The 18,230-nt window shown below is 39.9% G+C and overlaps 1 protein-coding gene across 4 annotated transcripts in view; it reads right to left on the reverse strand.

The window, feature by feature from the left end:
* LOC128656706 (amine sulfotransferase) overlaps positions 1-18,230 on the reverse strand; it is a 116,708-nt gene that overhangs the window by 37,346 nt on the left and 61,132 nt on the right. For all 4 annotated transcript variants that reach the window (XM_053710807.1, XM_053710805.1, XM_053710804.1 and 1 more), the window contains exons 3-4: positions 17,664-17,872; positions 881-1,007 (exon numbers count right to left, since the gene is read on the reverse strand). In XM_053710807.1, the coding sequence (XP_053566782.1) occupies positions 881-1,007; positions 17,664-17,872 (336 nt within the window). The remainder of the gene's footprint in view (positions 1-880; positions 1,008-17,663; positions 17,873-18,230) is intronic.

The following is an 18,230-nucleotide window of genomic DNA, read 5'->3' on the forward strand; positions in this document are numbered from 1 at the left end:
GAAGTACAACTACACATTAATTTATGTGAAAGTATCATATAACAAATTAATATAAAAATAACTTTCTATGAGATATTGTTTGTCGAGGTATAAATCAATCTATTTCTTGGACATTAATAGATGAAAAATAAAAGATTAGCTTTAGAGAAATGTGCTTGTTCATGGACAGTAATGAAATGGTATAAATAAAGTTGGGAAAAACCTGAATAACCGCGACATCGATGACTGTTAGTTAACACCAGTCCGATGCTCTTCGCACCGTACTTGACGCGCATATTTTTGATGGCTTTTTTGATAAATAAGGAGATTGTATTCAGATTTGCGGCAGCGATGTTTGGCGAGCGTATTCACGCCAGCGAATGCAACATAGTTGATGCTTTGATAAATAGGCCCCATAGTTTATACTTCAGGTGTGGCCTAAACTAAATGTGGCAACCCTAGGAGCATACCATGGGGACTGGGGAAGAAGGGGTATCCAGAGTAGCAGCAGCAGTACATGGGGACTGGGTGAGGAAGCGGCACACAGAGGAGGCATCTAGAGCTGCAGATGTCAGCTGATAACCTCTCTCCTCCACTTGAGGATAAGGATGGCATTCATTCTGAATAAACTGTTTCTGTGCCCTTCTAACACTTTGTGATTGCTAATAGACTTTTCTAGGTGCTCCTGGGAGGAGGGGGGCCCCGTTCAATAGTTTAATAAGGGGCCCAAAAATTTCTAGTAGTGGCACTGTGTGTCATTATGCTTACTGTTTCCTTATCTCTATTGTAACTTTAGTATTTTACTCACTTTTGTTTTTATATGGTGGGATTATGGGTAATATGCATATTTAATATATCACATTTATAAGAGTGTACTTGTGCAAAAAAAAAAAATAGTTACCGTCTCCCTTAAGCATCTTTTCCATTAAGTATTCAAATGATGGTGATTTCTGAATATGTTTAAGAACAGGTTCGAAATGGTACAAAGAGTTCATAACATCCTTTGGATTCCTGATTACATATATGACCTTAAAGAAAAAAAAAATACCTTTAAAGTGTAATTATAAACTCATGAAGTTAATGTTCATTTAAAATTTTACATTTATTCTTTTTGTAGTCAATACTATTAAAGGGGCATTATACACCAAAATTATTATAGACTATTTAAATAAAGCATTAGGTATAGATAACATTTGCAATTGACTTGCATTACCTATTTTGCAGCTAACTCTCTTAAAAATGGGATAAACCATGCAGGGTGTTTCACTGAATATGTATACTTAAGTACTATACTCTCATCACTGAGGTATTGTTTTCTCCTCACTCCCTAACTGCCTACAGCTAGGAAGTCACTAACTGAGATGCCTGGCTCACTAAAGCTGCACTAAGTTATTATATGAGGTCTGCTGAGAAACTGTTGTTTATTTTGTAAAAGGTCATATTTCACTGAGAAGTATGTAAGAAGTTTAGAAGTTAGAGAGTGAAGAGAAAACAATAGCTCAGTGATTAGAGTATAGTACTTAAGTATACATATTCAGTAAAACACCCTCTATGGTTTATCCCATTTTTAGGAGAGTTAGCTGCAAAATAGGTAATGCATGTCAATTGCAAATTGTATCTACAGCTAGTGCTTTATTTAAATAGCCTATAATAATTTTGGTGTAAAGCTTCTTTAACTATACATACTGTAACAATTATAGATACATTCAATGGATTATTTAGAACATTTTACAGTATGTATACTAATTTCTCCAACATAGGTGTGTCCGGTCCACGGCGTCATCCTTACTTGTGGGATATTCTCTTACCCAACAGGAAATGGCAAAGAGCCCAGCAAAGCTGGTCACATGATCCCTCCTAGGCTCCGCCTACCCCAGTCATTCTCTTTGCCGTTGTACAGGCAACATCTCCACGGAGATGGCTTAGAGTTTTTTAGTGTTTAACTGTAGTTTTTCATTATTCAATCAAGAGTTTGTTATTTTCAAATAGTGCTGGTACGTACTATTTACTCAGAAACAGAAAAGAGATGAAGAATTCTGTTTGTATGAGGAAAATGATTTTAGCAACCGTAACTAAAATCCATGGCTGTTCCACACAGGACTGTTGAGAGCAATTAACTTCAGTTGGGGGAACAGTTTGCAGTCCCTTGCTGCTTGAGGTATGACACATTCTAACAAGACGATGTAATGCTGGAAGCTGTCATTTTCCCTATGGGATCCGGTAAGCCATGTTTATTTCGATTGTAAATAAGGGCTTCACAAGGGCTTATTTAAACTGTAGACTTTTTTTTTTTGGGCTAAATCGATTGATATTAACACTTATTTAGCCTTGAGGAATCATTTATTCTGGGTATTTTGATTTAATAATATCGGCAGGCACTGTTTTAGACACCTTATTCTTTAGGGGCTTTCCCAAAGCATAGGCAGAGTCTCATTTTCGCGCCGGTGTTGCGCACTTGTTTTTGAGAGGCATGGCATGCAGTCGCATGTGAGAGGAGCTCTGATACTTATAAAAGACTTCTGAAGGCGTCATTTGGTATCGTATTCCCCTTTGGGTTTGGTTGGGTCTCAGCAAAGCAGATACCAGGGACTGTAAAGGGGTTTAAAGCTTAAAACGGCTCCGGTTCCGTTATTTTAAGGGTTAAAGCTTCCAAAATTGGGGTGCAATATTTTCAAGGCTTTAAGACGCTGTGGTGAAAATTTGGTGAATTTTGAACAATTCCTTCATGTTTTTTCGCAATTGCAGTAATAAAGTGTGTTCAGTTTAAAATTTAAAGTGACAGTAACGGTTTTATTTTAAAACGTTTTTTGTACTTTCTGATCAAGTTTATGCCTGTTTAACATGTCTGAACTACCAGATAGACTGTGTTCTGAATGTGGGGAAGCCAGAATTCCTATTCATTTAAATAAATGTGATTTATGTGATAATGACAATGATGCCCAAGATGATTCCTCAAGTGAGGGGAGTAAGCATGGTACTGCATCATTCCCTCCTTCGTCTACACGAGTCTTGCCCACTCAGGAGGCCCCTAGTACATCTAGCGCGCCAATACTCCTTACTATGCAACAATTAACGGCTGTAATGGATAATTCTGTCAAAAACATTTTAGCCAAAATGAACCCTTGTCAGCGTAAGCGTGGCTGCTCTGTTTTAGTTACTGAAGAGCATGACGACGCTGATATTAATATCTCTGAAGGGCCCCTAACCCAATCTGAGGGGGCCAGGGAGGTTTTGTCTGAGGGAGAAATTACTGATTTAGGGAACATTTCTCAGCAGGCTGAATCTGATGTGATTACATTTAAATTTAAATTGGAACATCTCCGCATTTTGCTTAAGGAGGTATTATCCACTCTGGATGATTGTGAAAATTTAGTCATCCCAGAGAAACTATGTAAAATGGACAAGTTCCTAGAGGTGCCGGGGCTCCCAGAAGCTTTTCCTATACCCAAGCGGGTGGCGGACATTGTTAATAAAGAATGGGAAAGGCCCGGTATTCCTTTCGTCCCTCCCCCCATATTTAAAAAATTGTTTCCTATGGTCGACCCCAGAAAGGACTTATGGCAGTCAGTCCCCAAGGTCGAGGGAGCGGTTTCTACTTTAAACAAACGCACCACTATTCCCATAGAGGATAGTTGTGCTTTCAAAGATCCTATGGATAAAAAATTAGAAGGTTTGCTTAAAAAGATGTTTGTTCAGCAGGGTTACCTTCTACAACCCATTTCATGCATTGTCCCTGTCACTACTGCCGCATATTTCTGGTTTGATGAACTGCTTAAGGTGCTCGATAGTGACTCTCCTCCTTATGAGGAGATTATGGACAGAATCAATGCTCTCAAATTGGCTAATTCTTTCACTCTAGACGCCTCTTTGCAATTGGCTAAGTTAGCGGCTAAGAACTCTGGGTTTGCTATTGTGGCGCGCAGAGCGCTTTGGTTGAAATCTTGGTCGGCTGATGCGTCTTCCAAGAACAAGCTACTAAACATTCCTTTCAAGGGGAAAACGCTGTTTGGTCCTGACTTGAAAGAGATTATCTCTGATATCACTGGGGGTAAGGGCCACGCCCTTCCTCAGGATCGGCCTTTCAAGGCAAAAAATAGACCTAATTTTCGTCCCTTTCGTAAAAACGGACCAGCCCAAGGTGCTACGTCCTCTAAGCAAGAGGGTAATACTTCTCAGGCCAAGCCAGCTTGGAGACCAATGCAAGGCTGGAACAAGGGAAAGCAGGCCAAGAAACCTGCCACTGCTACCAAGACAGCATGAAATATTGGCCCCCGATCCGGGACCGGATCTGGTGGGGGGCAGACTCTCTCTCTTCGCTCAGGCTTGGGCAAGAGATGTTCTGGATCCTTGGGCGCTAGAAATAGTCTCCCAGGGTTATCTTCTGGAATTCAAGGGACTTCCCCCAAGGGGGAGGTTCCACAGGTCGCAGTTGTCTTCAGACCACATAAAAAGACAGGCGTTCTTACATTGTGTAGAAGACCTGTTAAAAATGGGAGTGATTCATCCTGTTCCATTAAGAGAACAAGGGATGGGGTTCTACTCCAATCTGTTCATAGTTCCCAAAAAAGAGGGAACGTTCAGACCAATCCTAGATCTCAAGATCTTAAACAAATTTCTCAAGGTCCCATCGTTCAAGATGGAAACCATTCGAACTATCCTTCCTTCCATCCAGGAAGGTCAATTCATGACCATGGTGGATTTAAAGGATGCGTATCTACATATTCCTATCCACAAGGAACATCATCGGTTCCTAAGGTTTGCATTCCTGGACAAACATTACCAGTTCGTGGCGCTTCCTTTCGGATTAGCCACTGCTCCAAGGATTTTCACAAAGGTACTAGGGTCCCTTCTAGCGGTGCTAAGACCAAGGGGCATTGCAGTAGTACCTTACTTGGACGACATTCTGATTCAAGCGTCGTCCCTTCCTCAAGCAAAGGCTCACACGGACATTGTCCTGGCCTTTCTCAGATCTCACGGCTGGAAAGTGAACGTGGAAAAGAGTTCTCTATCCCCGTCAACAAGGGTTCCCTTCTTGGGAACAATTATAGACTCCTTAGAAATGAGGATCTTTCTAACAGAGGCCAGAAAAACAAAGCTTCTGGACTCTTGTCGGATACTTCATTCCGTTCCTCTTCCTTCCATAGCTCAGTGCATGGAAGTGATCGGGTTGATGGTGGCGGCGATGGACATAGTTCCTTTTGCGCGCATTCATCTAAGACCATTACAACTGTGCATGCTCAGTCAGTGGAATGGGGACTATACAGACTTGTCTCCGAAGATACAAGTAAATCAGGGGACCAGAGACTCACTCCGTTGGTGGCTGTCCCTGGACAATCTGTCTCAAGGGATGATGTTCCACAGACCAGAGTGGGTCATTGTCACGACCGACGCCAGTCTGATAGGCTGGGGCGCGGTCTGGGGATCCCTGAAAGCTCAGGGTCTTTGGTCTCGGGAAGAATCTCTTCTACCGATAAATATTCTGGAACTGAGAGCGATATTCAATGCTCTCCAGGCCTGGCCCCAGCTTGCGAGGACCAGGTTCATACGGTTTCAATCAGACAACATGACGACTGTTGCGTACATCAACCATCAGGGGGGAACAAGGAGTTCCCTAGCGATGGAAGAAGTAACCAAAATTATTCTTTGGGCGGAGTCTCACTCCTGCCACCTGTCTGCTATCCACATCCCAGGAGTGGAAAATTGGGAAGCGGATTTTCTGAGTCGTCAGACATTGCATCCGGGGGAGTGGGAACTCCATCCGGAAATCTTTGCCCAAGTCACTCACCTGTGGGGCATTCCAGACATGGATCTGATGGCCTCTCGTCAGAACTTCAAAGTTCCTTGCTACGGGGCCAGATCCAGGGATCCCAAGGCGGCTCTAGTGGATGCACTAGTAGCACCTTGGACCTTCAAACTAGCTTATGTGTTCCCGCCATTTCCTCTCATCCCCAGGCTGATAGCCAGGATCAAGCAGGAGAGGGCGTCGGTGATCTTGATAGCTCCTGCGTGGCCACGCAGGACTTGGTATGCAGATCTGGTGAATATGTCATCGGCTCCACCTTGGAAGCTACCTTTGAGACGAGACCTTCTTGTTCAGGGTCCGTTCGAACATCCGAATCTGGTTTCACTCCAGCTGACTGCTTGGAGATTGAACGCTTGATTTTATCGAAGCGAGGATTCTCAGATTCTGTGATCGATACTCTTGTTCAGGCCAGAAAGCCTGTGACTAGAAAGATTTACCACAAAATTTGGAAAAAATATATCTGTTGGTGTGAATCTAAAGGATTCCCTTGGGACAAGGTTAAGATTCCTAGGATTCTATCCTTCCTTCAAGAAGGATTGGAAAAAGGATTATCTGCCAGTTCCCTGAAGGGACAGATTTCTGCCTTGTCGGTATTACTTCACAAAAAGCTGGCAGCTGTGCCAGATGTTCAAGCCTTTGTTCAGGCTCTGGTTAGAATCAAGCCTGTTTACAAACCTTTGACTCCTCCTTGGAGTCTCAATTTAGTTCTTTCAGTTCTTCAGGGGGTTCCGTTTGAACCCTTACATTCCGTTGATATTAAGTTATTATCTTGGAAAGTTTTGTTTTTAGTTGCGATTTCTTCTGCTAGAAGAGTCTCAGAATTATCTGCTCTGCAGTGTTCTCCTCCTTATCTGGTGTTCCATGCAGATAAGGTGGTTTTACGTACTAAACCTGGTTTTCTTCCAAAAGTTGTTTCTAACAAAAACATCAACCAGGAGATTATCGTACCTTCTCTGTGTCCAAAACCAGTTTCAAAGAAGGAACGTTTGTTGCACAATTTGGATGTTGTTCGCGCTCTAAAATTCTATTTAGATGCTACAAAGGATTTTAGACAAACATCTTCCTTGTTTGTTGTTTATTCAGGTAAAAGGAGAGGTCAAAAAGCAACTTCTACCTCTCTCTCTTTTTGGATTAAAAGCATCATCAGATTGGCTTACGAGACTGCCGGACGGCAGCCTCCCGAAAGAATCACAGCTCATTCCACTAGGGCTGTGGCTTCCACATGGGCCTTCAAGAACGAGGCTTCTGTTGATCAGATATGTAGGGCAGCGACTTGGTCTTCACTGCACACTTTTACCAAATTTTACAAGTTTGATACTTTTGCTTCTTCTGAGGCTATTTTTGGGAGAAAGGTTTTGCAAGCCGTGGTGCCTTCCATTTAGGTGACCTGATTTGCTCCCTCCCTTCATCCGTGTCCTAAAGCTTTGGTATTGGTTCCCACAAGTAAGGATGACGCCGTGGACCGGACACACCTATGTTGGAGAAAACAGAATTTATGTTTACCTGATAAATTTCTTTCTCCAACGGTGTGTCCGGTCCACGGCCCGCCCTGGTTTTTTTAATCAGGTCTGATAATTTATTTTCTTTAACTACAGTCACCACGGTACCATATGGTTTCTCCTATGCAAATATTCCTCCTTAACGTCGGTCGAATGACTGGGGTAGGCGGAGCCTAGGAGGGATCATGTGACCAGCTTTGCTGGGCTCTTTGCCATTTCCTGTTGGGGAAGAGAATATCCCACAAGTAAGGATGACGCCGTGGACCGGACACACCGTTGGAGAAAGAAATTTATCAGGTAAACATAAATTCTGTTTTTATTAATATGTTGTAATTTTCTTCTAAGTGAATAACATTGTATTGTTAAATATTCATAACTACTTTTGGCTTAGTGCTGTAGGTCTAATGTGTGTCGGGTTAGGGCGCAAGAGAGAAGTGTTGTTTTTAAGTTTACGCGTTCCATTGATGTCTATGCAGAGAAGAAGTTAAGGTGGTTGTGATTTCCGAAGTCCTTAAGCTAGCAGGCATCAGAATATCCAATCAAGTAGCGGAGTTTTGTTTATAGTTTCTTTATTATTATCCACTTTCTTTATTAATCCTTGTGAAACCTTAATTCATCTCCATTTTTTATTTCAATAGCATTTTAATTGTATTTCTATGCACAATAACAAGCATAATTACTTAAAGGGACAGTATACTGTACAATTGTTTTTCCCTTAATGTGTTTCCAATTATTTGTTTGCCAGTTGCATAGTATAAAATGTATGACATTTTCTTTTTAAGGTTTATTTGTGTATATGAAGTAGCTGATTTTGTGTTTTGAAGCCACAACCTAATAAAATGGGTTGAGCTTGTAGGTATAATCAGATCTCATTACTTTATCATATTGTGTACATATAGATGCTTCTTTATCTTGTATATGTGTCTGTAAACCAAAAACCAATACTTGAAGAGAACAATGGAAAATTAAAATTGTATTACCTTATCTCTTCTATACCCCACTGGAAGTGTAATTTATTCTGCTGCCTGTGTTTACCCAGCTTATCTATAGCTTGGTTAAAAAACAGGTGGGGATACTACAGGTTAAATCAACTATTTCGAATTCCGATATAAGGGTAAAGGAAATACTTGTAAACAATTTGATACATTCCATCAGGTAAATTTGATTATTGGGAACAAATTAAAAGCGAGAATTTTTTTTAGTAAACTGTCTCTTTAATGCAGGTAGAAAACCCTTTATCCAAACTGCTTGGGACCAGAAAAGGTTTGGATTTTGGAATCTTTGCATCTTTAAAATGGGACAGTTTGGAGAGGGGATGGAACTTGGTGTACACAACGGGGGGTAGTTATCAAGCCGTCAACCTCAAATACGCTGGAATTCCGCAGCGTATTTGTGGCGAGGCTGATTCGCCTTAGTTATCAAAGGCTCGAGACCGGCAAAAGTAGAATTTTGTGACGTAAACTTCGATCCGCCGGACTCAGTCCGACACAGATCGATTCTTACGTCACTCCAGATGTTCCGCGCACAAGTGCGGCACAATCTCACTACTTTTGCTAGTTATCAAATGACTAAAAGGTACGCTCGGCACTTTTACGGCCCAGCGTACCTGGTTTTCAAACCGCCACCCCTGGAGGCGGCGGATCCCATAGGAATCAATGGGAGTCTGACCATAGCGAAAGTACAAGTTCGCTGCTGACAGACATCCCATTGATTCCTATGGGAGCTGTCTGCACCTAACACCCTAACATGTACCCCGAGTCTAAACACCACTAATCTGTCCCCCCTACACCGCCGCAACTAAATAAAGTTATTGCCCCCTAAACCGCCGCTCCCGGAGCCCACCGCAAGCTACTCTATACATATTAACCCCTAAACCGCCGCTCCCGGAGCCCACCGCAACTATAATAAATGTATTAACCCCTAAACCGCCGCTCCCTGAACCCGCCGCAACCTATATTAAATTTATTAACTCCTATCCTGCCCCCCACTACACCGCCGCCACTGTAATAAAATTATTAACCCCTAAACCTAAGTCTAACATTAACCCTAACACCCCCCTAACTTAAATATTAATTAAATAAATCTAAATAATATTTCTATTATTAACTAAGTTAATCCTATTTAAAACTAAATACTTACCTGTAAAATAAACCCTAAGATAGCTACAATATAATTAATAATTACATTGTACCTATCTTAGGATTTATATTTATTTTACAGGTAACTTTGTATTTATTTTAGCTAGTTAGAATAGTTATTAAATAGTTATTAACTATTTAATAACTACCTAGCTAAAAGAAATACAAAATTACCTGTAAAATAAATCCTAACCTAAGTTACAATTATACCTAACACTACACTATCATTAAATTAATTAAATAAACTACCTACAAATAACTACAATTAAATACAATTACATAGACTAACTAAAGTACAAAAAATAAAAAAATAAGTTACAAACAATGTAAAAATATTACAACAATTTTAAGCTACTTACACCTAATCTAAGCCCCCTAATAAAATAATAAACCCCCCCCAAAATAAAAAAATGCCCTACCCTATTCTAAATTAAATAAAGTTCAAAGCTCTTTCACCTTACCAGCCCTTAAAAGGGCCATTTGTGGGGCTTGCCCCAAAGAAAACTGCTCTTTTGCCTGTAAAAGAAAAATACAACCCCCCCCAACATTAAAACCCACCACCCACATACCCCTAATCTAACCCAAACCCCCCTTACAAAAACCTAACACTAATCCCCTGAAGATCATCCTACCTTGAGTCGTCTTCACTCAGCCGAGCAGCGATGGAACCGAAGTGGACATCCGGAGCGGAAGAAGTTAATCCTAATCAGATTGAGCTCGCATTCTATTGGCTGTTCAGCCAATCAGATTTTTCCTATCTTAATTCCGATTGGCTGATAGAATCCTATCAGCCAATCGGAATTGAGGGGACGCCATCTTGGATGACGTCCCTTAAAGGAGCTTTCATTCGTCGTAGTCTGTCGGTGAAGAAGGAGGTTCTGCGTCGGCGGGAGGAAGATTCAAGACCCGGCTTGGAAGATGACATCGCCCGGATAGAAGACCTCTTCAGCGCCTCTTGGAAGATGACATCGCCCGGATCGAAGACTTCTTCAGCACCGCCAGGATGATGACTTCATCGGATGGAAGATTTCTTCAGCGCCGCTTGGAGGATTAACTTCTTCCGCTCCGGATGTCCACTTCGGTTCCATCGCTGCTCGGCTGAGTGAAGACAAGGTAGGATGATCTTCAGGGGATTAGTGTTAGGTTTTTGTAAGGGGGGTTTGGGTTAGATTAGGGGTATGTGGGTGGTGGGTTTTAATGTTGGGGGGGGTTGTATTTTTCTTTTACAGGCAAAAGAGCTGAACTTTTTGGGGCATGCCCCCACAAATGGCCCTTTTAAGGGCTGGTAAGGTAAAAGAGCTTTGAACTTTATTTAATTTAGAATAGGGTAGGGCATTTTTTTATTTTGGGGGGGGTTTGTTATTTTATTAGGGGGCTTAGATTAGGTGTAAGTAGCTTAAAATTGTTGTAATATTTTTACATTGTTTGTAACTTATTTTTTTATTTTTTGTACTTTAGTTAGTTTATGTAATTGTATTTAATTGTAGCTATTTGTAGGTAGTTTATTTAATTAATTTAATGATAGTGTAGTGTTAGGTATAATTGTAACTTAGGATAGGATTTATTTTACAGGTAATTTTGTATTTCTTTTAGCTAGGTAGTTATTAAATAGATAATAACTATTTAATAACTATTCTAACTAGCTAAAATAAATACAAAGTTACCTGTAAAATAAATATAAATCCTAAGATAGCTACAATATAATTATTAATTATATTGTAGCTATATTAGGGTTTATTTTACAGGTAAGTATTTAGTTTTAAATAGGAATAATTTATTAAAGTATAGTGTAGTGTTAGGTGTAATTATAACTTAGGTTAGGATTTATTTTACAGGTGCATTTCTCTTTATTTTAGCTAGGTAAGCTATTAAATAGTTAATAACTATTTAATAGCTATTGTACCTAGTTAAAATAAATTGAAAGGTACCTGTAAAATAAAAATTAATCCTAAGATAGCTAGAATATAATTATTATTTATATTGTAGCTATATTAGGGTTTATTTTAAAGGTAAGTATTTAGTTTTAAATAGGATTAATTTAGTTAATAATAAAAATATTATTTAGATTTATTTAATTAATATTTAAGTTAGGGGGGCGTTAGGGTTAGGGTTAGACTTAGGTTTAGGGGTTAATAATTTTATTACATTGGCGGCGGCGTAGTGGGGGGTAGGATAGGGGTTAATAAATTTATTATAGGTGGCGACGGTGTAGGGGGGCAGATTAGGGGTTAATAAATTTATTATAGGTGGCGACGGTGTAGGGGGGGCAGATTAGGGGTTAATAAATTTATTATAAGTGGCGACTGTGTAGGGGGGGGCAGGATAGGGGTTAATACATTTAATATAGGTTGCGGCGGGTTCAGGGAGCGGCGGTTTAGGGGTTAATACATTTATTATAGTTGCGGTGGGCTCCGGGAGCGGCGGTTTAGGGGTTAATATGTATAGAGTAGCTTGCGGTGGGCTCCGGGAGCGGCGGTTTAGGGGGTAATAACTTTATTTTGTTGCGGCGGTGTAGGAGGGGCAGATTAGTGGTGTTTAGACTCTGGGTACATGTTAGGGTGTTAGCTGCAGACAGCTCCCATAGAAATCAATGGGATGTCTGTCAGCAGCGAACTTGTACTTTCGCTATGGTCAGACTCCCATTGATTCCTATGGGATCCGCCGCCTCCAGGGGTGGCGGTTTGAAAACCAGGTACGCTGGGCCGTAAAAGTGCCGAGCGTACCTGCTAGTCATTTGATAACTAGCAAAAGTAGTGAGAATGTGCCGCACTTGTGTGCGGAACATCTGGAGTGACGTAAGAATCGATCTGTGTCGGACTGAGTCCGGCGGATCGAAGCTTACGTCACAAAATTCTACTTTTGCCGGTCTCGAGCCTTTGATAACTACGGCGAATCAGCCTCGCCACAAATACGCTGCGGAATTCCAGCGTATTTGAGGTTGACGGCTTGATAACTACCCCCCCTAATATCTTTGAGCCCTTATAACTTTTGTGTGCAATATTGTTTTGTAATAATGTTTATTAGATTGTTATTATTAGTGTAACTGTACTTTGTAATGTATATTTGCTGTGTTTTGTGATACTTTTTTGTTTCCCGTAACAGTTAACCAGAGCTCTGAGATCACACTATCCCGATGAGCGTTAACTTCAATTGCACTCGAGCAATCGCGATTACTTTTAATACAAGCGAAAAACCCGACATGCACAAACACCTGGGACAAACCTCTTATTGCTGTTAGCGCTCCACTCGTGATCTAGCCCTAAACGTTTTATTTACAAGCAATCTTAATTGTAATAAAATAAAAACATTATACACATATAAAACACAATTCAGCAATTGACCCATACATAAAATAATGAAAGGGACATTAAAATAGATTAATTAAATTATAATTAACAAATTAAAACACAAATATAAAACATTAACACATTATAATAAACAGGATACATTTAATCCAAGCAAGCAAATGCCTTATATCTGTATGATTATGACCTTTATGGGTTCAATGCTAATATGAAAGTGGGCTTATGGAAAACTCTGACAGAAACACATAAGGCAAAAAGGTGCACATCAAGGCAACCATTACCAAGATCCAAAGTGCCTAAATAATTCAAATATGAAACCTAAGCAAGCAAAAGCCAGATTTCTGCATGATAATTACCTTTATGGGTTCAATGACAATATGAAAGTGGGCTAATGGAAAATTCTGGCATTGTTATATTTGACATTTTAACCATTGTATTGTTTAAAACTATTTCATACTATTTGTGAAACAAATATTTGTTTAGACTATTCCATTATTTATAAAATATAACATAATATTGTCACATTTCTGTGTGCTAACAAATGTGTTTTTAAGTCATGTTCCATGATGAACAAATAAAGTATTGCTAAAATAATTAGGCTTATTTTGTATTTACTATTGGACTCATTTTTTAAACAAATTGTTTGCAAAATCAGTTTAGTGGGTCTATCCAAATACTTTTTGTTTTGTAAATTAAACTGTATGAGGCCTATTTATCAAATGTCTTGCGGACCTGATCCGACAGTGCGGATCAGGTCCGCAAGACCTCGCTGAATGCAGAGAGCAATACGCTCTCCGTATTCAGCATTGCACCAGCAGCTCACAAGAGCTGCAGGTGCAACGCCGCCCCCTGCAGACTCGTGGGCCAGCAGGGAGGTGTCAATCAACCCGATCGTACTCGATCGGGTTGAATTGTGGCGATTCCTACCGCCTGCTCAGAGCAGGCGGACAGGGTTATGGAGCAGCAGTTTTTGGACCGCTGCTTCATAACTGCTGTTTCTGGCGAGTCTGAAGACTCGCCAGAAACACGGGCCCACAAGCTCCATACAGCGCTTGATAAATGGGCCTCCTTGAGTTAAACTTTAATTTCCTTTTAATTATTGATTATAATAGGGGAGTAACATTCTGCACATCACATGTAAGCTCATTGTTAAAATCAAAAACCCCTACTGTGATGCATTTCATGATGCACTAGAGTCTCACTTGTAGAAAATACTCTGCAAACAATCTACCTCCATGATCCTGGTACTATAGAAGCAAATTGAGTGTTGATAATGCTCGACAGGTGTGAGTCTATTTCATAATCCTACACTGCAATAGGGGTTTTTATTTACATTTCAAACACGTAATAAATAAATAAAAACCTATTAAGATGCATTTCATGATGCTCTAGAATCTCACTTTTAGAACATACTCTGTAAGCAATCTCCCTCTATTATGGTACCATAGAAGCAGATTATATGTTGAGCATGTTCCACAGGTGTGAGTCTATTACATAAGCACACACACACTACAATAGGGTTTTTTATTTCAATTTCAATTTTTTTTTAAAAAAATTACTTCCTCATGAAAGGTGCCTCTTTAGGTGGCTGACTCCTCTGTCATGTCCTCATTGGTGATGGAGGTGGAGGATGGGAGGAGGAGCAGGAGGACTAGGTGTACGTGTATCAGGTGTAGGAGGACATGGAGTGCCAGAATGAGAAGAGGGTGGAGGAGGTAGAGAAGAAGGTGCAGGGGTGGTGGATGGTACAGAGGGACCCTGTGCTGCCTGTTGTCTCTTTTGCAACTGGTACTCCCTTACAGCTTGAGTTAGTTGTGTAACAGCTTACACTAAGCTCCTCACATTCATGGAAGGCTCTATTGTCCTCCCTGAAGTCTCCAATGTTTCTTCCAGCTGTCTCATGATGGAAGCCTCCAGGACTGAAGGTGAGGAGTGTCTTGGTCAGTCAAGGGAGATGACAAAGAAGGGGAATGTAATGTAAAGGGAGAAGATATTGGTGCAGCAGAAGGGGAATGTAAAGTAAAGGGAGAAGATATTGGTGCAGCAGAAGGGGCATGTAATTCAGTAGTATGGGTTACAGTCTTCTCCCTAAGTGAGGGGCCAGCTTTATCCAATTCATTTTTATTTTTATTTTAATTTCAAAACACTATTTTAAATTATTAAAAAAAACCTATCAAAAATGGATTTAAATTTTAAATTTTGAAGAATTGCAGATATGTTTAGAAAAGTAAGTATGATAAAACAGGTTTGTTCATTCGCGATCAATACATTTTCCTAATAGCGCCATTTAGCGATTTGAAAAATAGTTTTCACTTCGAATAATGAACCTGCACCCATCAAAAAAGTATTAATAATTTAAAACACACCCTGAAGTTATATTCAGGATGATAAAAAGTTTCACATTCCGCAAATGTGATGATCAAATTTCATTAAAGTTTATTTGGATAATGAAACAACATTTATATTTATACATTTATATTTATCAAAATAAGATTTATTATTTAACTAAAAAGACAGATATACACCTCTCTCAACGCTCTGTTTCTGCTGCACCTCTCTGTGAGTCCCTTCACTGGCTCCGCATTCATAACAGAGTTAAATTCAAAATTCTCACCCTGACCTACAAAGCCCTCACCAATGCTGCCCCACCCTACCTGTCCTCACAGATCAACAAATATACTCCTGCCCGTCCCCTAAGATCCAACAACAACCTGCTTCTTGCGTCCTCTACCATCACCTCCTCTCATTCTAGACTACAGGACTTCTCTCGTGCGGCACCAACCCTCTGGAACGCACTTCCTCGAGATGTCAGACTTGCCTCTAACCTCTCCTCCTTTAAACGTTCCCTAAAGACCTTTCTGTTCATGGAAGCTTATCACCCAACTTATCAACAAACTAACTTCACTTAACTAACAGTTCCCCTCTATCTCCTCACTAATATCATTCTCACCTCTGCAGTGCCCACCTCCTGTTTCCCATCCTCCTACCCGTCTAGATTGTAAGTTCCCACGGGAATAGGGCCCTCAATTCCCCCTGTATTTGTCTGTAAAATGTTGTGTCTTATCGTATTGTTTCTCCACTGTACTGTTATCCTTGTACCCATGGGCAGCGCTGCAGAATTATTATTATTATTATTATCGGTTATTTGTAGAGCGCCATCTGTCGGCGCTTTATAAATAAAGAATAATAATAATAAAATACACTTACACAGTATAATAACTTTAATTTTTAATCTTATTGTGATATTTCAACATATATATATATATATATTTTTAAAATATAAAAAGCATGATATGTCTTAATTGTGTAATGTTTCTTATAGTGTTACAAATGCGAGTCAAATTGTGACATGTATAATTTTTTCGACCTGTAACTTCTATATGAGATGTAATGATGTCAATAACGCATATAGAGATTTTATTATGTCTAAATTTATAATATTGCTTTGTTTTGTCCTTACTAGAAGGCATTTGGCGCTTCTCCCTGGTGTCAATGGCTTATAGGACACTAAGGACCGCCACCTCAGAGATTCTTTCTCTCAACATCTCCTCCCAATGACACCTGTGGGGTCTGACCCCAGTCTACATAGCCGATCTCTGTTCATTATATAAACATTGTAAATGGGTTTATGAGGGGAGGGATAAAGGGTTAAGGGAAATAAAAACACACAGCCAAACAAGACAACCCGGACAAACTAACAGATCTCACTATAGGAATGATCTAAAAATGAAATGAAGAGAACTGTAAACAAATAAAGGTCTGGGAATACATAAAGAAACAGTAGGAATAGGGAATGTAGTTGAGGAAAAGATATAGGGGAAGTTTAAAGCGTTAAAGGGAAGGGGTTATGGAGTGTGTGTGTATGTAATGTAGGCCCTTATGCTATGGGGCATATTTATCAAGCTCCGTATAAAGCTTGATGCCCTGTGTTTCCAGCGAGCCTTCAGGCTCGCCGGAAACAGAAGTTATGAAGCAGTGGTCTAAAGACCACTGCTCCATAACCTGTCCGCCTGCTCTGAGTCGGCGGACAGACATCGCCAGAAATCAACCCGATCGAATACGATCGGGTTGATTGACACCCCCTCTGCATGGGGCGGCATTGCACCAGCAGTTCACAAGAACTGCTGGTGCAATGATAAATCCTGAGAGCATATGCTGTCGCCATTTATCGATGTGCAGCAGACATGATCCGCAATATCAGATCATGTCCGCTCGAACATTAATAAATAGGCCCCTATGTGTCTATTTAATATGTGCATGTGTTAATAAATATAATATGTATATTATCACTAAAGGTTGTAATACATAAAAAAAAGAAAAAAACATACTCAGCAACACTCGTACACTCACTCCATCTATCTCTCTGTCTCACAAACACACTCTCTAAATCTCTTTCTCTCTCTGAATTACCACCCAACCCTCCTGCTCTAAGACCTTCCTAGCATTCACAAGCAATACAGTCAACATGTAAACAGTAAAAGCATCTTTTTATACCCCTATAGCAATGATGTCAATAAACAAACAGGATCACATTTAAAATCAGGTCGCGATATTTACCACTCTTGATTGCACCTGAACGCAAACTTGATACTTTCAATTTGTAATACCAGTGCAAAACTCCTGGAGCTATACTCAAGCTAACATGGTGAGATCGCAAGCGCTAAATTGTGCTCCACTTGTAATCTAAGCCACAATGTTTTATCAGTTTTTAAAACTCACGCTTTTTGTACATTCAAGAATAGTTTTATTGAATTTGAACAACCTTTTTCTGCTATGGTGTTATATATTATATGAATGACAATAGCAACATTTTTGAGATACACACCTTACTCTAGTATTGACAATAACAGTATTAATCCCATAAAGTTTTCTACATCTTTTGCTTGTTTCTCACTAGTCACTTACACTTTTGTATCAATATTTATATTTCATTACTTACCTTGCCAATTTTATTTCTAAGGTCCTTTGGAACGAGTGAATATGGTAAATGTGTAGCAAAAAGTCTGGGAGAAGGACTGCTCTCAAAATCTATATTTTTAATGTTAAATTCAATCCATGGTACTCTATCACTGGTAAAAAGATTGCTAGACTCATTTCTGTGTTCCTCACTGTAAATTAAGCTGAGAATTTGCTGAGTCCATACAGTACCTGTGAATGATACAAGAACATATATTTTTAATTTCTTACTTGATATGCAGACTAGAATCCGTCGCAAACATCAGAACATTCATTCTAAAATTAGCAGCAAAATTGGGTAGACTGGTACCCAGAGTACCAGAGGAGCAGCAGGACATAGTGGAACATAGCAAGGTGTGGATCATATTCCCTGGAAAGAGCACCAGACTATTACTGTATATAAGATACTTACAAGTTTGAGCCCCAGCAGATATGAGCAGGTGGACTCCCAGAGCAGCAGCACATGGTGGTACACATCACCGCAGCGACAGATAGGTCAGAGGCATCTATTTATCAAAGCGTCGACTTTCTTGCATTCAACGGCACCAAT

Source organism: Bombina bombina, chromosome 4 (assembly GCF_027579735.1).
Source record: "Bombina bombina isolate aBomBom1 chromosome 4, aBomBom1.pri, whole genome shotgun sequence".
Classification (NCBI taxonomy): Eukaryota; Metazoa; Chordata; class Amphibia; order Anura; family Bombinatoridae; genus Bombina; species Bombina bombina.